Source organism: Andrographis paniculata, unplaced genomic scaffold, assembly GCF_009805555.1.
Source record: "Andrographis paniculata isolate CXL003 unplaced genomic scaffold, ASM980555v1 Contig22END, whole genome shotgun sequence".
NCBI classification, from domain to species: Eukaryota; Viridiplantae; Streptophyta; class Magnoliopsida; order Lamiales; family Acanthaceae; genus Andrographis; species Andrographis paniculata.
In genome coordinates this window covers 4,653,151-4,670,505 of record NW_026137513.1, presented here as the reverse complement: position 1 = coordinate 4,670,505, position 17,355 = coordinate 4,653,151, and the positions used below count along the sequence as shown (strand labels likewise).

At 30.1% G+C, this 17,355-nt stretch overlaps 3 protein-coding genes across 8 annotated transcripts; 2 read left to right on the top strand and 1 right to left on the bottom strand.

Annotated features, from left to right (window-relative positions):
• Positions 1-7,401: 7,401 nt before the first annotated feature.
• On the top strand, positions 7,402-8,220 carry LOC127245612 (uncharacterized). Its single transcript, XM_051266600.1, has 3 exons — positions 7,402-7,501; positions 7,631-7,689; positions 7,768-8,220. The coding sequence occupies exons 1-3, from the start codon at positions 7,414-7,416 to the stop codon at positions 7,963-7,965; spliced, it is 345 nt and encodes a 114-aa protein (XP_051122557.1). The 5' UTR covers positions 7,402-7,413; the 3' UTR covers positions 7,966-8,220.
• Positions 8,221-11,027: 2,807 nt separating this feature from the next.
• LOC127245429 (uncharacterized) lies at positions 11,028-12,580 on the top strand. Its single transcript, XM_051266297.1, has 5 exons — positions 11,028-11,476; positions 11,606-11,663; positions 11,744-11,827; positions 11,917-12,058; positions 12,177-12,580. The coding sequence occupies exons 1-5, from the start codon at positions 11,095-11,097 to the stop codon at positions 12,453-12,455; spliced, it is 945 nt and encodes a 314-aa protein (XP_051122254.1). The 5' UTR covers positions 11,028-11,094; the 3' UTR covers positions 12,456-12,580.
• LOC127245427 (phosphatidylinositol 4-kinase gamma 5-like) lies at positions 12,276-16,685 on the bottom strand. Of its 6 annotated transcripts, none has more exons than XR_007837439.1 (4): positions 16,397-16,685; positions 13,390-15,803; positions 12,961-13,017; positions 12,276-12,397 (listed from the first exon to the last, which is right to left on the bottom strand). XR_007837439.1 is itself a non-coding variant. In XM_051266296.1 (2 exons), exon 2 carries the CDS (start codon positions 15,486-15,488, stop codon positions 13,560-13,562), a length of 1,929 nt encoding a protein of 642 aa, XP_051122253.1. In that variant the 5' UTR covers positions 15,489-15,803; positions 16,397-16,685; the 3' UTR covers positions 13,169-13,559. The 6 variants fall into 6 exon arrangements, 1 of the variants encoding a protein (XP_051122253.1); XR_007837438.1 differs by having other exon boundaries at positions 12,291-12,429; XR_007837441.1 differs by lacking the exon at positions 12,961-13,017.
• Between the last annotated feature and the right edge of the window lie 670 nt (positions 16,686-17,355).

Genomic DNA, 17,355 nt, shown 5'->3' with positions numbered 1-17,355 from the left:
TATTTTTAATAAAAATATATATATACTATTTTTCTTTATAAAATATTACATCAACATTATACTAACATATTAATAATAAACAACATATTGTAACAAGTCTATTTTACATAAATATTTTGTAAGTCAATCAAATCATTTTCAGATTTATTATAATGCTTGTGCATAGTACTGAAATCATATGCAGATATATAGTTAGCTTTGAAACACTAGTGTTTTATGAAAAGATTCTCATAAATATTAGTTGTTTAAAAAACAAATGTAATATACACACGTTAAGACAATATACTATATATTTTTTATTTATATACAAAAAGTTAATAATTTTATAAAATAAATATAATGTTTTTTATATTACAAATACATTTTTTTATATCTCAGATAAAAATAATAAAAACTTAAACACACAACAAACAAATCCTACGATATTTGTTTAATAAATTTTTATTATTTTTATAACTTCAATAACATGCTTTTCTTGGCCGCATTAGAGTGTGTTTGTTTTGGGCATTGGATTAGATTTATACTATTCATCTCATTTTTTCTTTCAAAAAATATCAAATCAAACACCTATTTTTTATTTTTTATATTATTCTAAAAATCAATTTTACATTCAAAATATCACATCAACACCTATTTATATCACATCATATAACTATTTAAATTCAAAATTTTTAGTATTCAAATCTCAACTTAAAATTCAAACCCCAACCGCACCCTAAAAGTGTGTTTGCTTTATAACTATATATATATATATATATAGATATTAACATGCATTATTTATAATTAAAATATAATAGATTTTTTACAAACGTAATATTAACTAATTATTTCATATAAATAAAAGCAATCAAATATATTACTCTATGCTCATAATATTATAGGGTTTGTTTATATTTTATTTCACACATTATTCATCATAGATAGTTTTTAAAAAATATATTATTTTTTTCATAAAATATTACTTAAATTAAAAATTAAATCAAACATTTAATTTCAAATTAAAATCAAACGCCTAATTTTTTAATTATTACAAAATATTTAATTTAATTAGCACGGATATTTCAAATTTAAAATATATTATTACCATAATTATATAAACAAAGAAAAGGAAAATATATTTGAAATATGATTATAATGTTAACAGATCATTATGAGCTTTATTTTTAATGGTAGGAAAAATAATAATTTCAGCATATATGCTGAATGTGTGAAAATAAATTATGTTAAATAATATTATTAAATTATGTAATTAATATAATTAGAAATAATTAAGTTTTAGTTGTCGTGCTGAATTTATTATTTCAGCACTGGATTTTTAATCTATATATTATCCTCATATATGCTATTATTGTCATTATTTCCTAAATGAAATTTTCTTTTTTGTATCTATTCCATAAATCTATTTATATGTGTTTGTACATACACATACAACACAATATACTCTCTCCGTCTTCAATCTATCTATCCATTTGTTTTTTGCACGAAATTTTAGAAATATTAGTATTATACTGGGATAAAGTAGAAATAAAGGTAAAAAGACTAAATTAACCCTATTAGTATTGTATGATATAAAGGTAATGACATTCGTGTAACATATTGTAAATTATAAAGGTATTTGTAATGTTAGGTAGACAGTACCATTACTAAAAAAAGGAAACGGATACTTTGTTATGAGACAAATCAAAATGGAAAAATGGATAGATTGTTAAGGGACGGAGGAAGTACTATATTCTAAAGAAGTGAAAATCAAGCAAAGATGAGTTCTTGGAACACTGTATATTTGTCGATAATCATGCTTATTCTTTTAGGTAAAATTTTCATATATCAATAATATTTATACATGTAAATATATTGAAAGCATATATAATTATTCAAGTATGCAGGTTGGCCTTTTGGGAATCTCGAAGATGGAAGAAACGTTACATTGGCATTGTATCTTCGTCCATGTAAAAGTGATGCCGATTGTCAATATGCTGAAATAGCCAAAACCAATAATTTCTTAAGTAGCAAAAGCAATTAATTTTCATCAATACATATTAGCCATATCAAATGACAAAGCCAAGACTTACACATCATATATATATATACATATAATTGTGTGTAAGAATAAGATTAATTTTATATGCACTTTGAAAATGATTAATTCAGTGTAATTTTCTCATATATATGTATGGGTGTCTTTTTATTCATGCACAATTTTCTAATATATAATATACAATATATGCACCTAAGAATAAAATCAACAAGAATTACAAAAATTAAAAAAATATTTTCTAGTGATTTACAACAAAAATACATACAACGATTATTAAACTAAAGAAACACACTCTAATTCTTTTGGGTTATACTATAAAACTGAAATTATTTTTAAATTATGAAAATGAACATTAGATTATGTTAATATAAATATATTTATATACCAAATTTTTATACTTTTGGGTGTGATTGTTTGTGGAGTTTTTGGTTGATTTTACTATTCAAAAAATAAAAAATAAAATCTTCAAAAATATCAAATTATATTATATTAAATGGTGTATTCATTTGAGATTTTGTAAAATTATGTTGGATTTTAGAAAATCTATGGAATTACGTGGATTTAGAAAATTCAGAGAGTCGATGAATTTTATGTATTGATTTAAATGAATTTTTATAAATTTGATTAGATTATTTATAAATTTATAAAAGTTTCATAGGATTGTAAAATAATTTTTTATTGATTTATATAATTTATATAAAATATATTTATAAAAAAATATTCAAAAAATGAAATAAAAATACAAAAATATGATCTAGTTAAAAAAAAAAATTAAATTATTCATTATTTTTATCTTGATTCTCGTCATAACAAAATTAAATTTAAATATTCTCTAACTGGAAAATGAATTGGATTATTTCATTTTAATTAAATAGATAATATTAAAAACTTACAAGTCATAACAAAATGAACAATAAAACGAGAACTGCATTAAATGTCAAATGGCAATTTATCCCAAAAAAAAAAAAAAAAAGAAAAAAAAAGGGACATGAAATAGGAAGGAAAGAAAAAAAGGAATAGAAGGGGAATTTCTAATTACTACACAATATATTTCAATTTAAGTAATGTAATCTTTCAAATTTAAATTACTATTTGGTAACTCTATAATAATCTTCTTGAAATATCCAAATTTGTTATGACCATATAATATATATATATATATATATATATATAAAGAAAAGGAAAATGCATTTGAAATTTGAATATAATGTTAATAATCTTTATGAGCTTTTATTTTTATTCTACATATTATTTATCCTCATATAGTATCTCCATTTATTTACTTATTTCCTAAATGAGTTTTTCATGTATCTATCCATCTATACTTGCATCTATATATATATATATATATATGTATATTCTTATACATACATACAATATATTGTAAAAGAAGTGAAGGAGCTAAGATGGGTTCTTTGAAGACAATATTTTTGTCCACAATCATGCTTATTCTTTTGGGTAATTTTTTTTTTTTAAAAAAAAATTGTATATATATATATATTGAACACTTATATATAATTATATATTTATGCGCAGGTTGGCCTTTTTGGAATCTCGAAGGAAGTAGTAATATTGCATCAGCATTGTATTTTCGTCCATGTAAAAGTGATGCCGATTGTCAATATGCTGATCCAGGGCCGCTACGTAATGATAAATGTTTCGTTAAAATATGTCTCAACGGACGTTGCTTTTGCAAAAACGGCAATAGCAACACTTTGTTAAATACCAAAATAAATTAATTTGTCATCAATACATATTAGACCAAATTATTCATTAGCCATACCAAATAAAAACATAGTATATATAATTATGTGTAAGAATAAGATTAATTTGGTCTGTACTTTGAAAATGATCCATTCATGGTTTATCTTCCTCTATATGTGTACATTACTATACATGCATTTTTTGTTTCCTTTTTCTTATAGTATCATTTATTTATTTATTATTTAATTTAGAGTTTATATTTAGTTTTTGTTTAAAATCACATCCAATACCTTATTTCTTATTCTCACATCAAAATTTGTTAAAGTGAAACTAAATCTAAAATGTAAAGTAAACTGAAGTTTGTTCACCCAATTTATTTTTGGGTGGTACATCCCTTATAAATATTTTTTAAAAATACAATATATAATAGTATATATATTTTATTCACCTAAAAAAAAAATTAACAATTCAACACAAAATATTGACACGATTTTACATCATAACATAAAAAACACATTCATCATCCAAAAGTACAAAGTGAACACGCGTATATGGATAATATTATTTTCATAATTGCTAAAATATCTTAAATATAAAGATAAATAAAATTATAAAAACATGCTTAATTAAATAAATAGCTACATTGAAAATGAGCGAACAGGTCGAATGGCCTGGTGGTGTGGGGATTGACCCGTGACCGTGAAATCATGCAAAATTGTCCGGTTGAATCTATCATATTTGTGTGTGTATTTTCTTTTTTCATTTAAATTTTTAATTTAAATAATACTTTAGGTGAAAAGAAAAATATAATAAATTTTTTTAATTCTAAAATAATATGAAGTTTAAAAACATATATTAACACCTAAGTTAGTATATTTTTACATATAAAAAAGTATCACTTTTTTTATTGATTACTTGCAAACCATAGTAACATTAATATTGTTAATAATCTTGTGGCATGGTAGAGTGGAGTTGAGTTGGGACATAAGCACTATAGGATTTGAAATATGAAAATATAATTCATAACGCCTTTATGAACTTTTATTTTCATTAAATACATTGTATTACATACTTCATTCATTCAAAATATTTTGTATTTTTTTTTTTTGTCTGTCTATATTTATAAAAGAGGAAATACTTTAATATATTTAATGTATAGAATTTGTAGGGTCTTTATTGTTGTAGGATTGAGAAAGTATTTTGACGAATTAATGATTTGATAAAGTAATTTTTATTAGAAAACATGTAATTTTTAAACAAATTGATTTGAAATTAAATATTTATTTGAATAGGGTAATCTTATTGAAAATTGTGTTAAATAAATAATATTGATTTTGGTTTGAAATGGTAAAATAAAAATATAAGAAGCCTTTGAATATTATATATGATTAAAAATAATGATAATAAAAATTTCTATGGGCTTGGTGAAAGGCCCAAAATCGAGCCCATTAGAAAAACAAAACCCATAAATTCTCACACAAATACGGCGTCGTTTCAATGAACCGAATTCCCTGAAAACCCTAGAAACGCCAAAGTTACACTTTTTAGTCCAATTGACGAAGAACAGAACATGAGCAGAAGTGCAGAACATATAGATAATTGCAAAATAAATAAGTTTATTGATTTCAATGATGGATGAATAAATTAAAGAAAAGGAAATTAAAGGGGATATATAAATATATAAAATAAAATAAAATAAAATAAATGTAGCTAGGGCACAAGAAACGAAGGCCATGGAGAATGTACGACAGCAGACAGGCGCGAAACACTCTCATATCTTAATTCTCTTCTACGTTAACAGAAACACATTCCAATCCTTTTTTTGCTCAAATTTAATTTATTGACTGCATAATAATTAATTATAATTTTGAATTCCATCCACCGAATTGAATGAATCATCATAGCTCCAGTTTTTTTCTCACTGGGGTTTAGGGTTTTCAGTTCCTGAAAAATAATCAATGGGATTCAGGTTCTTGATCATACTAGATTTATATATATATGCAAACATGCAGTTTTCAATTCCATACGTACATCTTGATGCAATTCGTGGTACTATTACAAGTTTCAATCTTTCTTTTTTTTTGGGGGGTATTATAATATGAGTTTGTAACTAGTAAAATTTGACAAATGAATTACATCATAATTGTCTTCACAACTTATTTTGGAAGTAGTAGAGATATAAAGGAACTTTTCTATCTTTTGCGGGATCCCATCTGATTAAAAGAATTCTCATTTTGTTTGTATGATTTAAAATTTCTTACAAAGAACAAATTTCTTCACCTTTGGGAATTGCTTAAAGTGCAACTTTTTCTATCAATATATACATATATGGAATTTTTTCGTTATGTGACAGGTAAATTTCTCTATCAATATATACATATATGGAATTATTTCGAATATATAAGTTGAATAAAATGATTTGGCTAGTAAATTCCTCTATCAAGATATATATGAATGCAAACTAAAACTTCCAATTATCAGCCTTAGTAATCATATATATGGACAAAAAGTCATGCAATTTAAGTTTATTAATTTATGGCACATAGTTTTTTTGTGAAAAATAAGACTCTTTTATATTTCTTAGGTTGTTTGCTTATTTTAGTAATACATTTTATTTATTAAAGAAAATTTTCACACAAAATAAAATAATTATATTTATTTTAATATATTACATAAAAAAACAAATTTTATTTAAAAAGTAACATCATTTATTTATATCACATGAAATATTATTTTAATTCAATTATATATATTTTTTAAACCATAATTTCCAAATCAAACTTTAAAGTAACACATTGTATGTGTGTGTTTTTTTTTTTTTTTTTTTTAATTTCAAACTGTGGAGTTCTCGATAAAAATACAATATTTTTTCACAAAATACTATATTAAAATACTATTTAAATAAAAATTTAAAATAAATACCCCTATTTTTAATTAATTTAAAACCACGATCAAACAACCATTAAATAGTGATTCTTGAGATGTTAGGGCAACACAACACATGGAATAGCACAAATGTTTAGGTTAAGTTATTGAAACTAACTCCATGCATACATACGAAACATAGAATTGGATGCCAATGAAATTTGGTCCCCTTTTCTTTTATTTTTTATTTTTTTATTTTTTTATTTTATTTTATTTTAGTTAAACGTGAACTTGAAGTTAAAATAATAATATTACTACTATTAGGACTCTATATACTTAAATATATAAATATACATATATATATATATTATAAATTCCACTGCACATTGAATTGCAGCATAACCAAGTGCTGATCTCGAGTTGTTAGGGTAACACAACACATGGAATAGCACAAATGTTTAGGTTGATTTTTAGAAACTAACTCCATATGCACACATTCGAAACATAGAATTGGATGCCAATTAAATCTGGTCCCCTTTTTTTTTATTTTCTAGTAATACGTGAACTTGAAGTTATAAATATTACTATATATATATATATATATATATATGTATGTGTGTGTACATACCATAGGAACCCGAGACTTTGGTTGTGACTTGGGAATGAAAAACTCTTGAAAATATTTATATATATAATGTGGATCATATCTTTGACTTAATTCTTGTGCTATAAATCCAACGTTTGTATTGAGGAGCTCTCTCTTTGGTTTCTTGAGAAACAGGCAAAAAAAAAAAAAAAATAGTCGAAAAATGGGGGTGATGAGAGGCAAGGTGTTAGGGTTTCTGCTGCTCTTTGTTTGGATTCATGGAATGCTGTCAAATGCAAACTTAGTTCAAGGTAGTTTTCTGATATTATTTTGCATTACACTCAATGGTTAGATTCTTGCTAGGGTTTTCTTCTCGATTAGGGTTTTGTTTGGTTCGGCTCGGACGATGAATTTTTTGTTTTATATTTTTGAAATTGTAGGTGGAGATGATATTGTAGCTGCAAGAAAATTCAACAGCTATATTGTTTCTAAAGGGCAGGCAAGTAGATAAATTTCATTTTACTTATGACTAGCTAGATCGATTTTTGTATCTCTTATTCTCTCTATAAATATTTAGGGTTTTCTAAAGCGCGGAGGCAAGAATGAAGGTGGAGAAGAAGGTATGCATAAAACGACCGAAGAAATTAATGTTGTCGGCGAGAAGGTCGGGAGGAAACAAAGAATTTTGATGTCGGAAGAGAATTATCGCGCGCAATTTGTAGCCTTTGTTGCAGATTACAAGGGGCCTAGGCATCACCCTCCTAAAAATAATTGAGCATATATATAATGTACTAGTGAGTGTTTAATTTTACTATGAATCTTGATATATACATATATATATTTGTGTTTTGAAGATGAAATGATCTATATAGCTAGTCCATAATATATATATATATATAATTATATTTGCTAGTTTAATGAAGACTGTTATATATACAGGGCACCTCCTATAGATATATCCAGTATTGTTGAATGGAGTGTCCTCAGTTGTAATTACTTGCTGTGTATGTTCTTACATATATTTCATATGCAAGAAATTTTGGTCAAGTTCATATATATATGCTAGTCATTGTTGATTTGGTCAAGTCAACACAGTATTAGTTTGACCAAATTAACATACTAACTTGAAATAATTAATATTATATTACGAGCAGTATGTTGTGTTATATATAAATGTATTGAATGAGTTATATATATTGTGTTATTTTGTTTAATCTGCTTATCATGTTGAAAGTATAATATATAATGAATGCTACATAAAATTATATAATATGTTATGTAATATATTGTATTCTATTTATTGTATTGGGTTATATATATCAAAATGTGCTATAACTAGATTATATTAAGATGTCATATGAATATGTGTTGCTTTGTTTGTAAATATATATATATATATATATTACGGTGCTGATTTGACCAAATCAGTACAATAATGAAAGTGTATGTGAGTGTATATCTATATACATATATTAACATTTATCTTGAATGTTTTGTCGATCTATTGAATTGTTGTCTGCGTAGACATAGCTTATAATTCAGACAGAAAAAGGATAAACACAGACGAAATTAAAATGACGAGAACTCTTCATCAAAACATATTACACACTTAAATTTAGTCCGATTTTGGTATCGCTACATAAAAAAATTTCTAAACTATCAAATTAAATATCTGTTTATATTAAATTCAATATTATTTCAATCCAAAATTTGAAGTACAATTCCCAAACTGCAAATTCAAAATCATTCTCTACTAGAAAATTAAGAAACTGAAGGCTAATAAGCTGATGATGACAATCATAGATATACATACATACATACATATACATACATACGTATGTGTGTCAAATCAGTCGTACTTTGTTTTTGAAATGGTTTGCTGCAGAAACCATTGCTGTCTCTGCAGAACTCCATTCTTTAGCCTTCTTCACACCAACATTAATATCTTCACCATTACCAGATCCACAAAAACAAAAATACCCAATTCATGATCTCAACCAATCTCTCACTCCTTTATGCTTCTTCATTTCTCTCTCTCTCTCTCTCTCTCTCTCTCTCTAACCAAATTACATATATATATATATATGTATATATATGTGATGTAGAATGAGATGGAGAGAAGGTTGAAGGTGCATATATTATTATTATTATTATTATTATTATCTGAAATTGGCTGAAATCAATGGAATTAATTAAAGAATTATGATCGATTGGTCTTTGATTAAATTAAATCTGGACACGTTTAGGTTAGGAAGCCCTGATTGATGTAAACAGGAGGCATCAGCCTTTGACGGTTATTTTGAATGCAATGAATTATTGAGTGGTTAATATGAGAAACACGTCTCTCTGAAAATGGCTTTTGATGTAAACTTCTTTTACTGTTAATAATTAAAAAAAAAATGATATTATAGCCTTGCTGTAAATTTGAATATTTTGTCCATTCTAATATAAATAATTACAGAGTGATCCATCCGCAACTAGCCCATTCGATAAAAGCTGCTTTTGATCCATGCTGATATAAATTAATATTGCTATAACTTTTGTCACATATTTATATATATATATATATATATATAGATAACTATACAAGGATCAAAATTAAATAGAAGGACTTGTTCTTTTGGTCCATCTCAAGTAAATTTTGTCATTGTGATGATCAAATTTCCAAATATATATACAAGGGTTTGATCTTTTGTGTACATTTTTTGTTATTCAAATTTTTATAATTCTCAATATATAATATATTTAATTTTTTTTTAAAAAAAATTATTATATCAAAATATTATTTAAATTAAAATTACCAAATTCGAAATAATTTTTTTTTTCAATAAATATCACATTAAATAATTATTTTTCATATAAAATATTACATCTATAACTATTTACTTTTAAAAAATCAAAATGAAAACAATAAAGAATATATATACGGAAACATGAATTAATATATTATTTGAAAGGTAAAAGATAAAAGTGATGGTTGATTATTCTCTATGTTTAAAACTATTAATTAATTATTATTATTATTTTATTGTAATTATGTCTTTATTAATAATTTAGGTGGTGCATATTGTCAAAGTAATTATCTTGTGCATAAATTGCAAGATGAAGGTATAGTTTATAGGTAAATAAAGGAAAATAGTTTGAATAGCATTTTGATTAATTGGGTTTTAATTTCAAGAAAGGTAGAGAGGGAGAATTGAAGAGATGACAAATCTCAATCTTTTAAGGCAAAGGGTTTGCTTCATCATATGTAGCTACTCCAATCTCCATGAATGGGACTCAAGTTTAATGTGCATCTAAGACCTAATAGTTGCAATTCATTGATAAAACCCCCCTTCAACTAATAGTTCTTGAGAGAGACAGAGATAGAGAGAGAGAGAGAGAGAGAGCTCTTATGCTTCTATTACATGCAATTCTTGGATAGTGATGTCCTACTATTATTGTTCATTTTCTCCGTAAGGATATATCATCTTTCTAGATACCATCATAATTCATACAGTGATAAAGGGCATCTCTCTCTCCTCTCTCTCTCTCTCTCTCTCTCTCTATATATATATATATATAATCCTGCCCTTTTCATACAATCCTGAAGCTAATGTCATGCATATATGTTTTCTTGGATAAGAATCATTTTGTTGTGTGGAGAATAGAGATACAAAATATAGTTCTTGAAATTCTAGTGTCATTTTCCACAATGCATTAAGCTGTTCACTCTAAGCTAGTTTTGCTTTAAAACTAAGTACAATTAATATCTTATATATGACCATTATTATAATGCCAACCAACCAAAACATGATTAATTAAGTCTCGTTTTGGAAACTCCTATAAATACCTCATTTAATATTCTCTTGAAAATCCACCATTACATCATTCCATACAAACAACATTAATCTCTAGTACCAGGATGTCCAAACACTATATCAAGAAACATGTCCTGTACAAAAACACCTCTACTCCCATGGAGAGAAAGAAACCACACCAACAAACAAGCAGCTTCTTCTCCAAACATTTCAAGAAAATTTACCCTATTGAATTGAAGATAACCTGTTCACCTCTTTCACTCTCTTCTTTATCATTATCATTGTCTCAAAACTCTAGTGATTCTTCCTTAACCGCCTCCTCGGAGACTTTTGATCCGAAGATACCGTCAGCCCTCACCTTGATAACCCTTGAAGATCGAAGAAGAGAGGAACCTGTGGCCAAGATTAATGCGCAGAAGCCGATCTCAGTTAATCCAACGGCTGAGGAATGGACAAGGAGGTGCAACTGGATTACCAAAACCAGTGGTATTCATCTTCAATGGAGAATTAATTTATTCATCCCTATCTTAAATAAGCAATGCTGGAAATTCTATATAAGACAGTTTTACTTTTGTTTTTACCACAATTCGTTTTGTCTTCACTTATCTTTAACAGATGAGCTGTATGTGCAATTCCACGACGAATGCTGGGGAGTTCCGACTTATGATGACAAGTAAGTTACCGATAATATTCCAAAAATGAATCACAAATCCATCTCATATATATGATAGATAATTGAATACCATATGACAGCAAGATGTTTGAGCTGCTTACAATGTGTGGAATGCTCATGGATTTCAATTGGACTGATATTCTTAAGAGGAGACAACTTCTCAGGTCAGAATGTTTTTTTATTTTTATTTTTTTGTCGCGCCATAGACGACAGTTTATTTTTAATCAAGAAGAGACTGTGGATAATCTTACAGGGAAGCTTTCGCTGGTTTTGATCCGGACAATGTGGCAAGAATGGGCGAACAAGAAATTGTTGACATCGCCTCCAACAAGGAACTTGCCTTAGCAGAATGTAGGATCAGGTGCATTGTTGTCAATGCAAAATGCATAAGAAAGGCAAGTGATATGTATTAGTATATACTAAAACTTGAGGTTATTATGTGAAACTTGAGTTTGATTCTGCTAAAATGAATCAACTGATTAATACAATTTTGGGTATTTTGATAATGTTAAGGTTGCTAAGGAACATGGATCTTTCAGTAGCTACATGTGGGATCATGTGAGTTACAAACCATTGATCAAGAAGTTCAGGTATCCAAGAAATGTCCCTCTGAGGAGCTCTAAGGGTGAGGTGATCAGCAAGGACCTGGTGAGTCGTGGGTTCCGCCTCGTTGGGCCTGTCATCGTCTACTCATTTATGCAAGCATCCGGGATGACCATTGATCATCTTGTCGACTGTTTCAGATATGGAGAGTGTGTCAATCTTGCTGAAAGGCCATGGAGACATGTTTGATGAGTTGCAAGAACATATAGATCAAACTAATATACAACTTATAGCAATGAAGGTTTTCTTGATTTTCTTGATTCTTTGATCTGTGAGTTGTAAGTTAATTTCCTGCAAGTGATGCTTGAATCTTAAGGGGCTTTTTTTTTTTTTTTTTTTTTCCCTATGTTATTTTCATTGAAGGGTTGTATCAATTCTTGAAGAAACATCAGGGTTTTCATTTAATTTAGGACCTGAGCTATATTAGTATGGAATCAACTAATTATTCTATAGCTATCTATCCTGAGCTACTTTTCTCAGGAGATATTTGTAATGGATCAATGGCGAGAGATTCTTTCAGCCAAACAATTGACAGTCGGGGGTGGGGGGGAATATACCAAACTCTATCAGGACATATTTCATTTATAAAAGTAAGATCCCATACCAGCTGGGATATCTTGATTCTACATATCAAGAAAAAAAGAAACTTTTATCACCAAAACTTGGAACCTCCAACTAAGATTTGCCACTTTACCTTGTAGCCGTCTTCAAGAATCAGGTTCTGTTCTTGAAGACATATCACAATTGCAACCTGATATATACATGATAACTACAGTCATCTATCTTGTGAAAATGTCAGAATCATTTAAATTATAAATATCCTCAAGTGAAGTACCACACTAGGAATCCAAATCACCTAATAATTGAGTGTAATTTCAAAGGCAAATAAATTGAAACAAGACTTAAAACATGGAGAGAAAAGATTTATATCTAAGTTAAGGTGAGGTATATTTTTACACATATAGAAGAGATGATACAAAGCCATGGTCATAGTACCTATAAATCTAAAGTTTTCATTGTACAGATTATTTATCCAACAACACACTGATCAGAGGGAAGTGTAGAAAAAAGAACAAAGTCCGATAAAATTTTGATAAGTAAGAAACACAACCAAAGGCATTACCATTATGTGGGCCTCCGGAGATATATTTACACACACCTGTTGCTGCTACTTCAACCTAGTATGTCTCAGGGATGATTATGAAAGCACAAACCAAGATACCATATGCTATGGTAAAGCCGTCGATCTAATATTCATCTATCATAGCAACTTATTGTAGCCATACCCGTCTCTCAAAACTGGCAGGAAGTCCCAAGCCTCTGTCTCTGCCTCTGGAAAAGGACAGTAGACTTCCGTTTGGCGAATGCTGGGTGAAGCAGCCGCTGGAACTTATCCAAAAACAGTTGCCACTCTTTGTTGTTCATGTCGGATAGCTTCACAAAGCTGATACTTGCAGGGACCTGTTCATTGGCACTCCTGCAGCCAGATGATGAGCTAGCAAGAGAGCTAATGCTCGGTTTGGCCCCTGGAAACTTTAGGGGCTTTAAGTTCTTCTCGCCTATGCTAATGTTTTTCAGTGACATAGACAACTTAGAAACATGCTGATCATCTCCTACTGGTGGTTGCGTAAAAATTCCCTCCTCTTCTCCATCACTTTTTGCTCCCTCCTCCTCATCCTCCTCGACACATTCTTCAAGCTTGGATAATGGATTACGGCCATTTAAGCCTCCAAAGCCAAAATGGAATGGTGCTCCCAATACAAAATCTTCGGAGACCAACTTTGGAGATAACTCATGGCCCTCTTCACAATCTAAGTCGAATTGAAACTCATCAATATCTGCCTCAGTTTTCGGTGATAACATTTCCTCAGCAAGAAGTCTTCTTGCTTCAATACATATAACCTCAAGCTCACTAGGATCTTCTTCACCACAGCGAAATTCCCGACTCATCATCTCCCCTATCTCAGCAAGACACAGTCCATATGCTGCAGCTTCCTTGAGAAAAATTGTGCAGAGGTACAATACACGCAGACACGCCTCTCGAATCATGGGCAGCTCACGTTGCAGCATCTCTGCATCAAAAGCAGGGTCAAGATTTTGAATGTACTCAAGTTCATCTTCAGAGAATGGGATCGAAGCCTGAGGCCAATGGATCCATTCAAAGTATGGATCTTCCAAACTCTCAGGTAAGCACAGGCCATGATCAATGGGGACAAGTTCCACCTCACCGAACCTCCCTACTCGATCAAGCTTCCTTACCAAAAGATTGCCTGCATGTCTATCGGTGTTCAGAATCCTAATATCTAAAATACCAATGCGATGCACAGCCGAAACAGGGAAACTTGAGGTCCCATGGTCATTAGCATCATAATCATGTGGAATGTACTGCTGGAAGGACGCAATCTTGCTGACAAGCATCTTGTCCTGTGGCTTGCTCTCTTTCACACGATCATTGACATTGAAGACATTGTGAGTGATCTTTACAAGAGCAGTAGGCGGCACATTTGCGAAATGATCATAGTCGAGAAGATATGCAGCTACTTCTCTGATCCCTGTTTCACCAACCCTCACAGATCGTTTAAGGCCTGGTTGCCCAAGAGATTTCCCAACAAAGCCCTTGGGGTTGTTTGGAGCATACGGTTCCTCATCTGTCGGCTTCACAATTGCCACACACTCACCTTGTGCATTTCTGAAATAATATGCACCTCCAAGCCCACTGTGTACAGGTATCGGATCAACACCTTTTTTCACTGCCTTGACGATTTCCTTAGCAAGTGGCTTTGTCTTGTCAAAGCAGTTTGAGTTACCCAGAATCTCGATTGGCCCACTTTGATCTCTCTGTTGGAGATCCCTACTGGTAGGCGACAAGCATGGACTTGACGAGCTTCTGTGCATCAAGCTCCTGGTCAGCAGGAGAGGGGAATCATTCCGAACAGCACTAAGATCATTTTTGAGAATCATGTCACCAAATGTCAAAGAAGTCTCTTCAGTGGGGTAGTTTAAGGCAATCCGTAATCTCCTTTTCACAGTATGTGCATTGTCACTCCTGTCCAACTCCATCCCCAATACACGCCCTGAATCAGTCTGCACAAAAACTCGCCTCCGACATGGTGGTTCACCTTCAGTTACATTACTTCCACGATACTCCCCATTTCCAAGCGGGCTCCTGAAAGCTGCCACGGCCATCTGAGTCTGAACAGGGCTATGCAACTTACGCGACATTAATTGTCAAAACAGATCGCTGATAAGTTCCTCACACAGCCAGCAACCGGGATGACACAGAACAGAACTTTCAACTTACTCTCAGTTGATCATCAAATTTACATTCCAAATTCCATTGAACAAGAAATACAACTGCGGCCAATAACAATATTCAACTGGAAGCCAAGATCCGAATTTCCACAACTAAACTACAGTAATCCAGATGATTATTAGCAATGCCAATGCACGAGAAACCCAAGAAGATTGAGAGAGATTTTTACCATCAGTATGTCAAGAGAGCCATGTGATGATTCTAATTAAGCCTCACACCACAACCTGCAAGTGCAGATTAAGCCAGATCATTTAATTATCAACAACCAGAATGAAACAAACAAACAAACAATACTCCAAACACTAAATGGCATATTCAAATCTTCAAATAGTCTCTCTTCGATTTTGACACACCAAAAGATAGGTGATTTCGAGTAACTATCAGATAAGAATAAACAAATTACACCAAGAGATACCCCTGGCAGGAAAAGCAACACTTGTAATTTACACAACACCATTTCTAACTAATATCAAGCAACAAAAAGATTAATAACTAAATAAAAATTCTCGTAAGATTAAAGAAAGTGGGCAAGACACCCAATACAGACAGACTCCGAAACAATCCACAGGATCTAACTCAAAGAATGATCAATTTCATACTCCAATCCCCAGATCACATTCCGCACTAAAGATCTCAACGGAAACCTGATCCTACGAACTTTCTGCATCACAATAATTTACCCAGACACTCCAGCAAAACAATTCGAAAAACATAAAAATGTTATTTCAATGTGATCGCATTACTTTCCGATAAAAGAAACTTTCAAAAACAAGAACCACAAACACAACAAACGAAAAATTGTACAAAATTAACTCACTAGAAAGCCAGATCTGAAGACGCCCGTCCATTTCTGTTCCCGATCTCCTCAAACACAAAAAGGCCGTCAATAACCAAAAAGAAAGGAACAAAAAACTGGTTGCAACAAATCCAAACAACGGCCGAAACAACAGACAATCAGGAGCCTAGGGTTTGATCGGAGTGTTACCGTCTTCCCTAATTGCTCTGTGCTTTCCTTCGTCTCTCTCTCGCTCTCTCTCTCTCTCTCCCTCTCTCTCTGTTCCGCTTTCTCTCTCTATATCTACACTGGATCTCTCTATATATATAATAAAAAAAAATAATCACAAAATAACAATAAATTCATTTTCATTTTTTTAATGCGAGTTTCAGTTCAATTATATACTGTCAGTTTTATTAACCGCAGTTGGGTTGGCTTAACCTAACCAGGGTTAGGCAACCTCGTTCGGTGCAAAAAGCGTGTTATCTTTAATTTCAGCCGTCCATGATGCTACGTGGCAGACATCCGTTGGTCTGTGACGTGGAACAATCGGCGAGTGTTTTTGAATGTGTTTTATTTATTTGAATTGACATAACTGTCCCTGCTTTTAAATAGTAACAGAGATTTGTCTGATTTGATTACTTTGTTGTTCATGCTAAATATGATTAACATGATTAATTATAGATTATTAGGTAAATTATTAGGGCATATTTTTCCTTAGTGGATAAGATAATTTTGTAATTCTTGAAAGTAATTGTTTTAACTTATCCAGCATCAAAACTTTTAGTAAGTGAAATTTATTGCCACCAATCTTTGTGGGCGTTACATTAATTGGAATTAAAATCCCTAAATAATTAGGACCATATTGAGAAATTTATTGCAGAGAAGTGTGCTTTAAATTATGCAAATCATATATTTAAGCATTGATTTCTGTTTCATACTTGTGTCACATCGTGTCTTTTTTCTTTTTTTTTTTTTTTTTTTTGTTTTTAAGTTTCTGA